A 16941-nucleotide genomic window follows, 5' to 3' on the forward strand; every position below is an offset into this window, starting at 1 on the left:
TGTAATTAAGTGCCCAGTGCCATCTGGTAGAAGCCTATTCTCTAAAGGCATGGAGATGCCTGCTTTCTTCTACAGACTAGTAGACTTACAGCATCTCTACATGTGTAAGCACTTGACATGAGCATTTATACCAGCCATAGAGCTGGTGTTAGTGTGTGTACCTAAGTTCTAGACATACGCACATAACTCAGGTACAGCAAATGGGGAAAACCTCCACGTAGACAGTACAACCAAACAAAAGTAGAGGCTGGCCAACACACACTCCAACACAGGAAATGGTGCTTAAAGGATGCTTTATTTGCTGCTTGGACAAAAGGACCTGACAAGGTCTGTGTTTCGGTGCAATCAAAAGCCTGCCTCAGGGGTCACATTAATGTTCAGGAGAAAATCCAAGCACACAGCGTTGCCCGAAGGCGTCAGCTCAGAAAATCCAAACACACAGCGTTACCTGAAGGCGTCAGCTCAATGTTTGGGTAATGCTGTGCGTTTGGATTTTCTCCTGAACATTAATGTGACCCCTGAGGCAGGCGTTTGATTGTGCCGAAACACGCACCGCGTCAGGTCCCTTTGTCCAAGCACCATTTCCTGTGTTGGAGTGTCTGTTGGACAGCCTCTACTTTTGCTTGGTCATACGCATATAAGCATATAACTTATGGTATTCTGTAATCTACACACATAACTGTGTGTCCCACCCACGCGCTACTCAAACTGCATCCATGTGTACGCCCACTTGCAAACTACATGCTATGTAATATATGCACGTAGTTCCAACATAAAGCTCAGTTAGAATATTGTTGTGTACATGCGCATATGCTTTCATACGTGTCTAAATTCAGTATTCTAAATGTTTATAGGCATGTAAATGTTACCTCCTATAGGCTTGATTGTATAGCAAGGTGCTTATAAGGAATGTCAAAAAAGCATCTGTTGTATTTAATGGCACATAAGCACCTTTGTGCTTTTATGAAATATTTTTTCACTCCAGAAATAGTTAAGCTCTGGCACTCTTTGCCGGAGGATGTGGTAACAGCCAGGCTTAAAAAAAAAGGTTTGGACAAGTTCCTGGAGGAAACGTCCATAGTTTGCTATTGAGGCAGACAAGGGGAAGCCACTGCTTGCCCTGGTATTGGTTTCCAACAGGTACTTGTGACCTAGATTTGCCACTGTTAGAAGCAGGATACTGGGCTAGATAGACCGCTGCTCTGACCCAGTATGGCTATTCTTATGTACACCTGCTGTGAAGAAGGTGCAACTCTGTGTATCTCACAACTCTGCTCCTGGATTGGCATGCGGCAAGCCTATTGCTGCGTGTCAGCCGTTTAGTAAAAGGGCCCCTTAATCTGAACAAAACTTTTATAAGTAGACACCACCTCCTGACACGACATCATGTTTCATATGCTGCATCAGGGTTGAGGTTCTTATGTTGTTCAATATATATCGCCTTTATTTAAAGAAAAACAAGTTTTTGCACTTCTCCCTTAGGTGTCCTGTTATTAAATTACCCTTCACACATGTGTACACTAGTATGCAATATTATAAAATCACTTTTCTACTTGTAAAACATACTTTATACACAGAAAAACTAGAAAATGACCCCCATCCCCCTCATACTATAACTTGGTGCTGACTATGTGGCACCAAATGCCTGTGTACTTCACAGAATACCAGCACTTAAGTGTATCACAGGCACCAATAATTGGCTTTATTTGTGTAAATGTTAAGCACTATTCTATAAAGCATGCACGGAGTCTGGTTTTGTCTAAACTTGGCTCTAGTAATTCTCTTCATTTGGGTTTATCATCAGCTAGACTCCAGGCTCTATAGATCATGCAGAATGCAGCAGCAAGTGTGAGTGGAATGCCTATTTAATTTTATTTAGATTTCACTCACACCTTTTTCAGTAGCAGCTCAAGGTGAGTTACATTCAGGTACACAGGATATTTCTCTGTCCCAGGAGGGCTCACAATCTAAGTTTGTACCTGAGGCAATGGAGGGTTAAGTGACTCACCCAAGTTCACAAGGAGCAGCAGTGGGATTTGAACTGGTCACCTCTGGATTGCAAAACTGGTGCTCTAACCACTAAGCCATTCCTAGGTCAGCGTATATCACTCCAGTGTAGAAACATCTCCATATTTAAGGTTTTGGTTCTGATCCATATATGCAAAGGGAAAGGGGATGGGAGTTAATATACTGCCTTTCTGTGGTTACAATCAAAGCGGTTTACCTGATTTATACAGGTACTTATTTTGTACCTGGGGCAATGGAGGGTTAAGTGATTTGCCCAGAGTCACAAGGAGCTGTAGTGGGAATTGAACGCAGTTCCTCAGGATGGAAGTCCACTGCATTAACCACTAGATTACTCCTTTACTCCATTGGCAGTTGCAGGTGCCAATGTATTTCTGTAATGCTTTAAAAATGTAAAAACCTGCTGGGTCCTTGGGGTCTGAAAAATCTAAACAGTTGTTTACCTTCAGTGACAGCATTTCATTTGGCTGAAACCGGATTGCGTGCTTTTTCTGCTGCAGGTCCTGGTTTATGGGATAATGTGCAAGCGTTTTATGAAGGCACATTTGTTCGTTAAGGCTTATTTATCAGAAAACCTTTTCAAAAAGACTGGTCATACATGGGTTTTTGTGAGTTATCTCTGTGTGTTGCTTAAAAATAGTTTTTTTGATGTTAGTTGTGATGTTGTATAATAAAACTATGATGAAAACGTTTTGCTACAGTCCAATTGGGGAAAGGTTATACCGTAATAAAATATAAATATATATGAATACAATATAACCTTTCCCCAATTGGACTTTAGCAAACCTTTTTCAATATTAAAGTTTTATTGACGTTTTGCTATCCGTTAGGGAAGTTTCTTACACAAAATATTGTATAATGTCATTTTATTATGTTTGTTTGATTTGTTTCCCACTTTGGTTGAAAGCGGGATATAAGTGTGAAAAATAAAATAAATAAATGTTAATTAGGGCCAGATTCAGTAAATGGCCCCAAAAAGTAGGAAAACTTTGAGCTCAGCACTATCCTATGTGAACGCTCTTCATAGAATAGCGTTTAGTGCATAATCCAGCATCCAACTTTGGGTGCGAGGACTTAAACCAACTGAGCACACAGTCCCCAAATTCTATAATAGTGTGTATAATTCTGTAGAATACCCCTGCCCCGCCCACGCCCCCTTTTGGGTTGCACAAGATTTTTATAAAATGAAACGCAGCCAAATTCAAGCACAAATCCAAATTACAGCCAATTATCAATAATTGATTCTTATCAGTCAATTATTGATTGTTCATGGCTCATTAAAACTAATTTATTTATGTGCAGATCACACACACAGTGTTGGGCATCCAAATTCGGGCACCATTTATAAAATCTGAGGGTTAATGTGAGACTGTGAAGGGGGCGTACATATGGGTGGAACATAGGCAGGCCAGGGGGTTTCACCATATGATGTGCACAACTTATAGAATACTATCAACTGGACGTGTTGCATAGCACACTTAGGGCCCTGTTTACTAAGGCGCATTAGAATTTTTAACATGCCTACAATTAGTGTACAAGCTAACCATGTAGGTACCTATAGGGATATTGTAAGCGCGAACACTGTTAATGTGTGTACATGGTTAATGCACATTAAAAACGCTAATATGAAGCTTAGGGGCCCTTTTACTAAGCTGCGGTAAAAAGCAGCCTGCGGTAGTCTGGACGTGTCACACGCTCAGCCATTTTTTACCGCAGTGGGGGAAAAAAGGCTATTTTTTAGTGGGCTGTGTGCTAAAATTAAAAGTAGCGTGTGGCTATTTACTGCCTGAGCACTTACCACCACCCACTGACCTAGCGGTAAGACCTCATGTGCTACTCGTGCGGTAATCAGCTGGAGCACACTAATGTGGCTGTGCTGCCGATTACCACTTGGAATGACCCCCCCCCCCCCCCACGGTAGAGAATAGAAAAATATTTTCTACCATGGGAAACAGCACGCGCAAACTTCAAAATTACCGCCAGATACCTGCACTAGCCTGGCAGTAGTGTTGATTTGGTGCATGCTACCTGCACATCAGTCCTACCGCAGCTTAGTAAAAGGGCCCCTTAAGCACAATAACTTACACCAGCCATTGATCTCTAAGTGGGCACACCTAAATTTGGCATTTGCACTAGTATTCTATAATCATTATTGTTAATTACTTTTACTGTACCAGTCACTATTTGCGCAGCAAGCCAGAACGGTTTACAATGTTCAATATAATACAAACAACAAACAAATAAAAAAAAAAAGAAAATTCATAAATCATAGAAAAGTAAAATAAACACTCCATTCATACATGAGACATGTAACTTTCATGCAATTAAAAACATGTCTCAACCAAAATGTATGAAAAGAACCAGAGTAGCCTAGTGGTTAGTGCAGCGGACTTTGATCCTGGGGAACTGGATTTGATTCCCACTGTAGCTCCTTGTGACTCTGGGCAAGTCACCTAGCTAACCCTCCATTGCCCAAAGTACAAATGAGTACCTGTATATACTATGTAAACTGCTTTGAATGCAGTTGCAAAAACTACAGAAAGGTGGTATATCAAGTCCCCTTTCCCTTCAACGTGCAGGACATCTGTCCATATAAAAGTTTACAACTGAACCTCAAAGGGTGTGCCAAATGGTACTTGAAAAAACAAGTTTTCAGAGCAGTACGAAAAAGAGTAATATTTTTCTAATCGGATCCTAGGCATGCCTAGATGACATCATAGAATTGGTTCTAAGTGCCCTATTCTGGCACCTAAATTATGGGTCTGTGCCCATACTGGATGGTTGAAACATCAGTTCCACTTACTCAGATGCGGCAAGATCCAGACAACGCAACAATCATTATACTGGCATACTAATGTCCCAGGTAATGTGCAAAAATAAAGTCTCATACAATTTCCCCTAATGTCCTAAACTTGTACATTCACTTTTTTTTATTTAAAAAAATGTTGCTATAGTTTGTTAAAAATTCTATACTGCAACTTTGCATCTTAGTACCCCCCCCCCCCAAAGTCAACAGGGAATAGAAACCAAACCACAGGTTGACCTGGAAAATAGAAAAGTTTACATTCTGTGTAAGATGAACTTTCACAAATGAGTGATGCCACTAAATTTCTATACTGCTATGCACTTGTACATGAAAGCGAATAGAAGTTTTCCTGTCATTAAACAAATTAAATGCATGAACATGGAAGAAAATAAATACAGCAATGTATGTCTGTATGTGTGTGTGACATAGGAACCAACTTTTCAAAATGATTGGGGTGCTAAGCCCAGTGGAAATAACCCTTCCTTGGACACATACAAGGAATTTTCTCAATATTGGGGGTGCTCAAGCACCCACAGAGTCAGCTCCTATGTAATGTGTACACACACACACACACACACACACACACACACACACACACACACATACATATGCAAAATGTGTATGTATATCAATACACTAACTCTTTCTTACACACACACACACGTTTCACAGACCTCTTCTAGCAGTTGGTCAACTCTTCCCAAAATAGCTGTCTCCATTTGGTCGGCAGAGAGCAAAGCAGAGAGCTGAACGTATCTTTCCTCTTCCAAATGCAAAACCCTGGACTGTAGGTTCGAAGTCCTAATGTGGCCCAAGAGGCTGAGAGCCAGAGAAAGCAGAGACACCACCCCAAACCCCAAACTGAGCAGTCCAGGACACCTTCTGCACCTCTCTTCAGCCTTTTTCCCGGGGGCAACTCCACACCCCCTCCCTAAGGCACCCCGGCCAGCACCTTTGCAGCCCTTTTCCTCCTCCATTCTTCCCTTCCAGTCTAAAAAAGCAAATAAATAAATAAACAAACAGAACAAATCACGATCCTATTGCAAGAAGCACAATCCGGAACACATGGAGTCACTGGTATCAAGCGGGAAATCCTAATGCATCCTGTTCAAAATGTGCTCCCTCAAAAAACGCAGTTGATGTGAGGAGAAACAACAAAGAAAAAGTTATTACTTTTTTTTTGTTTGTTTTAAGAAGGAAAAAAAAGGGTAACGAACGTATCCAAAAAGTTGGGGCAAACTTTGATCAGTTTCCCTCTCTCTTTTCGTTTTGGAAGTTTCAGTTCCTTGGTAAATTGCGTATGAAAATCCCCATCACGGAGGTGTGATTTTCAGCTGCTCTGGAGCTGCACTATAGCTGATCCTCACTGCTTTGAAACATGACACAGGCTGCTGGCTTTCTGTTCTCTCTGCCACTTTGAACGGCAGGGATCAGATGAGCGAGCCGTATTTTTTCCCCAATGCAACCTCCTCCCTCTCTCTCTCTCCCCTTATGCAACGATTTATTTATATATGCAAAGTATTTGGGTGGGATCGGACTGTGAAACATCCCTTTGCCTAACCCCTGTCCCCACCAGCCCCCAAAGCACCTCTCATGAGCTAACTCCTTTCCTTGATGTGACACTGGCTGGGATTATTTATAGCTTCAGGAAGAGACTGTAAAAAGCAGCAGTCACACTTCTTTTTCGTAACGGTAAGACACTGCACAAGTTTTTTTGAAGTCGCTATATTCGTATAGCAGTCGGATTAATAGGAAGGGTCTTATATGGAGCTGCCAGATCTGAAACCAATGCACTGAAGGAGCATTTTTGAGAGGAAACAAGTCAATTTATACTGCTTTAGCAAGTAACTTCTTTCAGCACCGCTCATCCCTTCTCAATGGTCCCTGTGCTCCACCCATTTCTCAACAAAGCAGGTTGATAGATGCCCTCAACGGTCCCCTCCACAATTCTCTAGACCATCCTGTACCCTATAACTTCTGGCATTTCGGTTTTCCTTCCTCTCTGGCAAAAGACAGTTACCTCATTAGGAAGCATACCCATGCTGTTTTATAACCATGTCGGCCTGTAAAGCACATTTTTTTTTAAGGAGAAACACTGTGGACTTTGCGTTTATTATTTACTAGTAAAAAAGGCCCGTTTCTGACACAAATGAAACGGGCGCTAGCAAGGTTTTCCTCGGAGTGTGTATGTTTGGGAGAGTGTATGTGAGAGTGACTGTGTGAGAGACAGAGTGAAAGTGTGAGTGTGTGTGTGAGAGAGAGAGAGTGAGTCTGGGTGTGAGTGTGTTTGTGAGAGAGTTTGTGTGTGAGAATGAGAGTGTGTGCAAGTGTGTATGTGAGACACAGTGTGAGAGAGAGTGTGTGTGTGTGTGCGAGAGAGAGAGAGTGTGTGTGAGACACATTTTCTCTGTGGGAGTGAGTGTATGAGACCAAGCGAGTGTGTGAGTGACTGTGTGGCACATAGAGAGTGAATGTGATACAGTGTGAGACAGAGTGTGTGAGAGTGAGAGTCAGAAAGACATTGTATATGAGAGAGAGAGAGTGTGAGCCCTGCCCTCCCAATCCATGCCCATCTGTCCCCTGCCCCCTCCATTCATCCCTATCCAGGAATTCCCCTCTCTCCCTGAGCCCTGCCCTGCAATGCATATCCATCCATGCCCATCTGTCCCCTCCATTCATCCCTATCCAGCAATTCCCCTCTCTCCCTGAGCCCTGCCCTCCCAATCCATGCCCATCCATGCTCCTCTGTCACCTGCCCCCTCCATTCATCCCTATCCAGCAATTCCCCTCTCTCCCTGAGCCCTGCCCTGCAATCCATATCCATCCATGCCCATCTGTCCCCTCCATTTATTCCTATCCAGCAATTCCCCTCTCTCCCTGAGCCCTGCCCTCCCAATCCATGCCCATCCATGCTCCTCTGTCCCCTGCCCCCTCCATTCATCCCTTTCCAGCAATTCCCCTCTCTCCCTGAGCCCTGCCCTCCCAATCCATGCCCATCCATGCTCCTCTGTCCCCTGCCCCCTCCATTCATCCCTTTCCAGCAATTCCCCTCTCTCCCTGAGCCCTGCCCTCCCAATCCATGCCCATCCATGCTCCTCTGTCCCCTGCTCACTCCATTCATCCCTTTCCAGCAATTCCCCTCTCTCCCTGAGCCCTGCCCTCCCAATCCATGCCCATCCATGCTCCTCTGTCCCCTGTCCCCTCCATTCATCCTTTTCCAGCAATTCCCCTCTCTGCCTTCCATGACCCCCCCTCGCATCCATGCTCCTTTCTCTCCCATGTCCCAGCCTGGCCCGCCCTCTTCCCCCCCCCTTCGCATCCATGCTGTCGTTTCTCCCCTGCCCTCCCGCTCCCATTGTTCAACTTTACTGCCCACCCTCTTCTCTCCCCCCAACATCCCTTTTTTTTTTTCTTTTTAAATTTACCTCCGTGGCGGTTCCGGCAGCGCAGCATCAGGGAAGGAGGCGGCGCTCCCGACGTCTAGCCTTCCCGTCGCTGTATTCCGCCTTCTTCTGACGTCATCCTTGACACACGGTGCGATCCGTTTGTTTGGTTTTTTTTCCGCCCTTGACGTCATGATGTTTGACGCGAGGGCGGGGCAGAGACGGCTGGCTGGCTTCACACCATGAATCCACGAACCCTACAGGGAGTGTTTGAGTGACTTCAGAACGTTGTCTTCAGAACGTTCACGGTGCGTTTTATTATATTAGATTTTATTTATTAGGATTTATTTACAGCCTTTTTGATCTATTTACAGTAAAAATAGATCAAGTATGAGCAATTAGCAATTACAGCTGTCAAAATATTCAAATAACAATAGAAAGTATGGCATAGTATACTATTTACAATGTCAACACAATATGTAATAGAACATTATAACTGATAGTGAAGGTTAAAGCAAAGATGGAACATACATATTATATTCAAATTGCAAAAAAGTGATCTACAAAACTGTCCACTCTGGAGAATTCACTTACCTAGGAATGAAATGGTGGAACTCCTTACCTTACTTCTCTGCTATAGGTGTAATTAGATTATCTAGTAAATTAGCAGTGTATCTGGTGTTGGAACTCCTTACCACCCAACATAATATACAGGAATGTACTAGATTCCGCAAAATCCTCTAATCGTGCCTATTCAAACAAATCCTCACAAAGAACAACCCATGGGCGTAGACTGGGGGGGAGGGCGAGGGGGCATTGCCCCCCCCCAAACGCAAGGCCAGAGAGCAGGCACAACGCTGCTCCCTCCCTCCCTCCCGAGTCCTCATCTGCCCGTCTCTCCCGTCCGCGGTGGGCACTCACTGGCCTGAAGCCTGCCTTCTCCGTCTCCCTCCTGCGCAGCACCGGCGATTCAGTCAGTCAGCTTTCTGGCAGCTTCGGGGCCTCTCTCTCCTCAGGCGCATCCCGGCTACTCTATTGCAACTTCCTGTTTTCCGCAGAGGTGGGACGCGCCTGAGGAGAGAGAGGCCCCGAAGCTGCCAGAAAGCTGACTGACTGAATCGCCGGTGCTGCGCAGGAGGGAGACGGAGAAGGCAGGCTTCAGGCCATTGAGTGCCCACGCATCGCAGACAGGAGATCGGCACACGAGGACTCGGGAGGAGGGCAGGCGGGGGGAGGGAGAGAGAGAGAGAGGGGGAGGGTTCTGGAATCAGGGAGGGGGATTGATGGCGGCAGGCCAGCAGCGAGAGAGAGAGGGGAAACAGAGGGTGCTGGCAGGGGATAGATGGCAGCAGAGAGAGGGGAAACAGGGTGCTGGAAGGGGGATTGATGGCAGTAGAGGGAGAGAGGGGAAACAGAGGGTGCTGGCAGGGGATTGATGGCAGCGGAGAGAGAGAGGGGAAACAGAGGGTGCTGGGGAGCGGGATTGAAGGCAGCAGAGGGAGAGAGGGGAAACAGAGGGTGCTGGCAGGGGATAGATGGCAGCGGAGAGAGGGGAAACAGGGTGCTGGGGAGGGGGATTGATGGCAGCGGAGGGAGAGAGGGGAAACAGGGTGCTGGGGAGGGGGATTGATGGCAGTAGAGGGAGAGAGGGGAAACAGAGGGTGCTGGCAGGGGATTGATGGCAGCAGAGAGAGAGGGGAAACAAGGTGCTGGGGAGGGGGATTGATGGCAGTGGAGAGAGAGAGGGGAAACAGAGGGTGCTGGGGAGGGGATTGATGGTGGTGGAGAGAGGGGAAACAGGGTGCTGGGGAGGGGGATTGAAGGCAGTGGAGAGAGAGAGGGGAAACAGAGGGTGCTGGGGAGGGGATTGATGGTGGTGGAGAGAGAGAGGGTACTGGGGAGGTGGAGGACAAAATATAGGTGGAGGACTGAAGAATGAGAAGATAAAATCTGAGGAGAGAGACAGAAAACAGAGAAAGAGGAAACGAGTCAGAGACAGATATAGTGAGGGAATAGCTGAAGATAAGAAGGAAATGGAGAAAGGACAAATGGACCGCACCCACTGGAAAGACAGCAGAAGACAGACAGAAGAAACTGGGACCAACATGCAAATAAAATACCCAGACAACAAAGGTAGAAAAAAGTATTTTATTTTCAACTTATCTGGTGGTGTGTTTTTCATGTGTGATCAAGGTGCAGTATTCTGCTAGTGTGTAGTATTTGCAGCCCTTTTGTTTTTTTTTTTCTCATTAGGTAGTGTACTGGTGTTTTAGAGCGCCGTGTAATTACAGTGCTGCCTTTCCACGCATAAGGTTGCAGCTCGTCCTGTCCTTGGAATTAGTGCTGTTATGGTTTGGTAAGGTTATGAGTGGGTTTTTGCAGAAGTTTGTGTATAGTGTTTTGCAGTGGACAGATTGTGTGTTGGCCTTACTGAGGTGGCACCAAAACATCAGAAAGGGTGTAGAGCCTACATCATGACACACTACATATGGTCGTTAATAAAAGGAGCTCATTATGAACACTATCCACCCTTCTTGAGTTAACTTTCCAGTTCAGTATTTTGCCTTCATACATATTCATTATGGTTATTCCCCAAAAAAGCCAGCTCTTTTTCCCTTCCTTCCTCCATATTAGCATATTCATTTGCATATATATATATATATGCAAATGAATATGCTAATATGCTCCGCCCCATCCTTTGCCCTCCCCCAAATGAAACAGTCAAACTACGCCTATGAGAACAACCATATCTCAAACAATTAATTACTACCTGAATTGGTTATTACTCTATTTGCCATTAACTTTCTCTTTGCTTCATGTACAATTTCTCATTCATAATAGATTTTCTAAATGTTAAACATCCATAGCTATCCCAGTATGATTATGATACTGTATTGTTAAATTGGATTCTTACAACAAATCACTTTCTTATACATTTCGTTATGTATCCTATACTGTTTATTGTAAGCCACATTGAACTCAAACTTGTTTGGGATAATGTGGGATATAAATGTCGAAAATAAATAAATAAATAAATAAAATAGATAAGAGAGTAAGAAGAGTTAAAAAGTAAGGTGACTGATTTAAAGAAAGTTGCACATGACATCAGAGAGATGGTTAAATATTATCTCAGTTAGGGTAGGAGTGGGTAAACATTTAAATGACCACAGACAAGCGCTGAACCCTGATCAGGATTCAAACCCAATTATCAGATACATAAGCGCCTCTGTTCATACAAGAATAGCAAACAATTTCAGTGTTCTTCCCAGAACCTTTTAAATGGGAGCACCACCTGGCTGATTTTACCGACCACCCAGCTTACTGAACAGAAAATTTCATAATACTTCACAGTACTCCCCACCCACCTGGCCATTCCTTTATGCCACCTAGCTGGCAAAAATTTCTAGGGAGAATACTGATTTGCTTGTCCAGGGTTGGGTATATGATACAAAAGATCATTTTTTGTGATAATTGTGATCTATTCAGAAAGTCTGAGTTTCCCATATGCATAGTTTGATAAGTTAGAAGCACCTTAATGGCAATCCAAGAACACTGGAGGACAATTTCTCCAACTGGGTTAGATTTGCGCATACCATGACAGGAATGAACCTCACTCTAACTAAGCCAGTGTATGTGGAGTGTGATCTCAGACTCTCAAATTTACTGCTAACGCTCACTGTAGTACTTGCATTGTACCAAAGAGAACTTCCTTCTGGAGTTCATAAGATGTAACATGTACAGACAACGTAACCAGGTTTGCTTGGAAGTTCTTTGTAATCAAGCCTGTGGCACCCAAAGCAATGGGAAATATTTCCGAATCTGCAACATTTTCTTAGTCTCGAACTGTATTTGATTGTACTTGAGGAACTTCCCTTTCTCCATGCGATTCACCTAGTAATTACTTTGGACCGATACCTCTATAATCAATGCCGTTCTGGTGTTTTTCTTCTTTACTGGAATCCAGCTCATCATCAGTCAGGATGGGAATATCCCAGATAATCATAACTTCTTCGTTTTCCACAATTCTCTTGGGGTCATGATCCCAATATTTTTCTGGCACACCAATGTTGTAATGCTTACAGAGTTTCCAGTGAATAAGACGTACCACCTTGTTGTGCTTTATTTATTTGTTACATTTCTAGCCCACATTTTCCCACTTATTTGCAGGCTCAATGTGGCTTACATAGTACCAGAGAGGCATTTGCAGACTCTGGTGTGAAGAAATACAAAGTGATGTTGTGGTAAGATAGAGTTCATGTGGCTTGGCCACATTAAGGAATCGTACAGCGGAAGAGTTGAGGTCTGTCCATTAGGCACTTTAGTTGGTTGTGTGGGCACCCCCTCCTCCAGGCACATCCCCCGCCCTCCCTCTTCTGAGCAAAGGGCTGTGCTGATCATTCACATGGCTGTCGACTCAGCTGGTACCCCACCCTGAAACAGGAAGTTGAGTTCAGAGGGGGCAGGGGACCAGCAGAGTCAACAGCTACGCAACTGCACCCAGAGTGGACTGCCCTCACCACCCCACCCTTGGTAGGCTAGAGACTCTTGGTAACATGGGATTTTTCCGCACGCAAAGCCCATTTCTACCACAACCATGAAATTGCCATTTTCCTATTTTTTCCCCAGGCTGTGGGCTAATGTAAGTGTTAGCATGCAGCAATTGAAAAACAAATAACATGCGTGAACGTACTGCCTCCTATTTAGAAAGGGATGGTCCCATGTTAAGCATGCAGCAATGTCAGTGCACCAACCAGTTTATGCTTCATGCCCATCCATGACACACTGCGCTGCGTACGTCTAGTAGTGGTATAGAAATGATAAGTAGTAGTAGTTCCTTTGGTATAGATGGATGTGCAAAATTTGAAATGCTGGGATATCAACTAAGCATATTCTATATACTGCGCCTAAATTTAGGTGCCGCTTATAGAATACGCATAGGCAGAAATTTATTCCACGCCGATTTTTAGAGGTGCTATATATAGAATCTAGCTTAAAACGCATGCTATGCTAGCATTCTATAAAGCCCGCTCCCCATAGTGCACCCTTTACAGAATTCCAACTTTGGGGCCCTTTTAAAAAGACGCGGTAGGGCTAACACGTGAGTAGCATGCTCCAAAATCAACCCTACTGCTGAGGTGGCGTGGGTGCCCTGTGGTAGTTCCAAAGTTGGCGTGCACAGTTTATTATTTTCTGGCACGGGGGGGGGGGGGGGGCGTTCCCGGCGGTAATCGACAGTGCGGCCACATTGCTGCACACTATCCGATTACCAGAGTAGCGCATGAGCCCTTACCACCAAGTAAAGAGGTGGTGTTAAGGGCTCAGGCAGTGAATATCTGAGCGCTACTTTTCATACTAGCGCATGGCCATGTAGAAGAGGCCTTTTTCCCAGCTATGGTAAAAAATAACCCAGCGCGTGCCGATTTCACGCGCCCTCAGTAGCGCAGGCCACTTTTACCACAGCTTAGTAAAAGGACCCCTTAGTGCGGATCATCCTGGTGCCTCTTTGGGCGCCATTTATTGAATTTAGCCCTAAGCGACTTGCCCTAGATCACAAGGAGCTGCAATGGGATTTGAACTAGGCCACTGCTCTAACCGTTGGATCGTACTCCTCCATTTCTGGCCAAGCTTGCAGTCCCAGGGATATGTTGTACTCTTGGGACTGCAATCCTTTTCTTCATATAATACAGTAGTATAACAGAGAGAGGGAGCAAAGCACAAACAAAAAGTCAAGCCACAAAACAAAAAGCACCAAGGACCTCCAAAAAATGGGGGTTAAAGTCTTTAATCATACATTGAAGGAAGAATACTTGAATGGACCCGACATGGTCCATGTTTCGGCGCACAGCGCCTGCCTCAGGGGTCACAAGAAACAGCTGACAACATGCTGGAGGACTGCATTTGTTCATCAGAGATCTTTTTGTGCTTACTCTATGTGAAGGGGATCACACGGCGTTGCAGTTTCTTCATCCTTACAATTGTATTGTTTTCATAATACCGCCACATGTTGTCAGCTGTTTCTTGCGACCCCTGAGGCAGGCGCTGTGCACTGAAACACGGACCCTGTCGGGTCCATTCAAGTATTGTTCCTTCAATATATGATTAAAGACTTTAACCCCCATTTTTTGGAGGCCCTTGGTGCTTTTTGTTTTGTGGCTTCATATAATACAGACACAAAATACCTGCATACCTTGTATCTGTATTGAGGCATGTGCAAAGTGCATGCTGGAAAGGGCACATGAAGTATAAAAATATAATCTTCAATTTTAGCTGCATTTAGGAAAAAATGATGTGCATGTAATGCATTTTCAAATCTACAAGTTTGGGGGATAAAGACAGTTGTTCAGCAACACATGGGGGGGCCCTTTTACAAAGGTGCACTGGAAAATGGTCTACGGTAGTGTAGACGCGTGTTTTGGGTGCACACCGGATCATTTTTCAGTGCACCTGTAAAAAATGCCTTTTTAAAAATTTTTGCCGAAAATGGCTGCACGTCCATTTTGGGGCTGAGACCTTACCACCAGCCATTGACCTAGTGGTAAAGTCCCACGCCGTAACTGGGCGGTAATAACCTACAGGCGTCAAATGCCACTCGGTGCATGTCCAAAAATAAAAACTATTTTTTGGATGCATATATCGGACGAGCGCCATAAATGAAATTACTGCAAAAGCCACACTGTAACTCCATTTTGGAGCATGCTGGGCGTGCCTAGATGCTTACGCGGCTTAGTAAAAGGACCCCTGTGTTTGGAATGAGGTATCTTCAAAGGACACTAACAAAACAGAGAGGGTAGGTATGCCAATGCCAGAAATCTTTAAAAAATAATATGGAAAAATTAGAATGTATAGCACTGAATGAAGAAGCAGACATAAGTGGCATCTCAGGGACCTGGTAAATGAAGTATAACCAATGGGATACTCTTTACCAGTGTAATGATAGGGTGGATCAAACTGATGGAGGGATGAAGCTATAACTTAAAGATGGCATAGAGTCAAACGTAATACAAGTTGTGCAGGAAACAAAATGCAATGTGGAATTGATAGACATTCCATCTGTGACAGAGAAAAGTACAGTGGGGAAGGAATACTACCATCCATCTGGCCAAAATGAGCAGACAGATGATGAAATACTAACAGAAATCAGGGAAACGGACACATATGGCAACACAATAATAATGGCTGATAAATACTAATCATAACACATTTAACTGGCAGGAAGACAATAAGGAAAAATAAAATGCTAACATTTAACTTACAAAAGAGAGACAATAGGGCTCATTCTTGAAACAGAAAAACATTTTTTAAAAAGTGTCAAAGCAGCATTTGGACAAATTTCTTTTCAAAACATCCAAATCGCTATTTTTGAAACTGGTTTTGCAGATGTTTATCTATGCAATTTGTCTCCAGCATGTCCAAATCACAAGGGCATGTCAGGGTCATGTTGGGGGCGAGATTAGGGCGTCCCTAATACTTGGACGTTTTGCAGCCTTAATGGAACAAAACAAACACGTCCAGGGCTACAATCTAAACGTTTGGGTCTAGACCTGTTTTTAGAATGAATAAGGCAGAAAAAGTTGGCCTAAACGACCAGATGACTACTGGAGGGATCAATGCATGATCCCCCCCCTTACTCCTCCAGTGGTCACTAACTCCCTTCCACCCCCAAAGATGTGAACTCCCCCAGTACATACATCTATGACAGCTTCAGATGTTATCGCCAGTTCTATTGGAGCAGCAAGCAGGTCCCTGGAGTAGTGTAGTGGTTGGTGCAGTGTACTGTAGACAGGAGGACTCAGGCCCATATCCCACTCTACCTGTTACACTTGTGGTGGAACGTGTGAGCCCATAGCTGCCGAGAGGGGGGGGGGGGCAAAATTCCCTGGGCCCGGGCCTCCAAGGGGGGGCCTGGCGCCGGGGTCTCTCTCTCCTGCTGATGACGGGACATGAGTGATTGCATCCTGACAGGAGCAGGAGAGAGAAAACTCCGGCGCCGCGGCCAGGCCCCCCTTAGAGGCTGGGGAGGACCCAGAGGAGCACTTCCACTGCTCTTCTGCCCAGCTGAGCAGCAAAAGGGGGCATGCTTTTGACACATGCTGAGGCCCCCTTTTTGGGGTAAAAGGGAAGTCTTTCTTTTTTTAAAGAAATGGTCGTGCAGCAAAATACTGCCTTCTCCATAGCAGCACCAACTCTTTGAAATTCACTACCCAAGTTCTTGGGGGCTAAAAAGAATTATTTGAGTTTTCATCAACAGTTAAAGACTATGGGTCTGATATTCAGACTGTGGGAGGGAGCTCAGCTAACTCCCATGGTCAGCAGTCAGCCAGATATTTAATGCCGGGCTGTTTCCGGTGACTGGCACAGTTGTTAGAGATTACATTGATTCAATTACATTTACAAAGTTGTGTTCCCTCCCTGACCTTACGCAGCAACCCACAAAGACTTCCCATTTATCCTAAGGATGAATATTAAAGCCTCTCCAGATATCATCAGGCTGCCATATTTTGAGGAAGGCAGTCACCCTATTGTGACAATAAATAGACATGGTCCACCTCGCTGACAAAGACTATCTTATTGCTAGCAGTTGGTTTAGAGATGGATTTTCAAGGGGGCATGGACTTCTGCAAGCTTTTTTTTATTATTTTTTTTTAGGCTTTTTGAATTTACAGTATTATTATTTTGGTCCTTTAAGTGTTGTGTGGTTATATAGTTATTGTGTATTAGTTTTTTGCT

The 16941-nt window shown here is 44.4% G+C and overlaps 1 protein-coding gene across 3 annotated transcripts in view; it reads right to left on the reverse strand.

Moving 5' to 3' along the window:
* COL13A1 (collagen type XIII alpha 1 chain) overlaps nucleotides 1-6244 on the reverse strand; it is a 1024165-nt gene extending 1017921 nt beyond the window's left edge. For all 3 annotated transcript variants that reach the window (XM_030203528.1, XM_030203531.1, XM_030203529.1), the window contains exon 1: nucleotides 5506-6244. In XM_030203528.1, coding sequence (XP_030059388.1) covers nucleotides 5506-5808 — 303 coding nt within the window. In that variant the 5' untranslated portion in view covers nucleotides 5809-6244. The remainder of the gene's footprint in view (nucleotides 1-5505) is intronic.
* Nucleotides 6245-16941: the final 10697 nt, after the last annotated feature.

The sequence above is a fragment of the Microcaecilia unicolor genome, chromosome 5 (genome assembly GCF_901765095.1).
Source record: "Microcaecilia unicolor chromosome 5, aMicUni1.1, whole genome shotgun sequence".
In the NCBI taxonomy this organism is placed as follows: domain Eukaryota; kingdom Metazoa; phylum Chordata; class Amphibia; order Gymnophiona; family Siphonopidae; genus Microcaecilia; species Microcaecilia unicolor.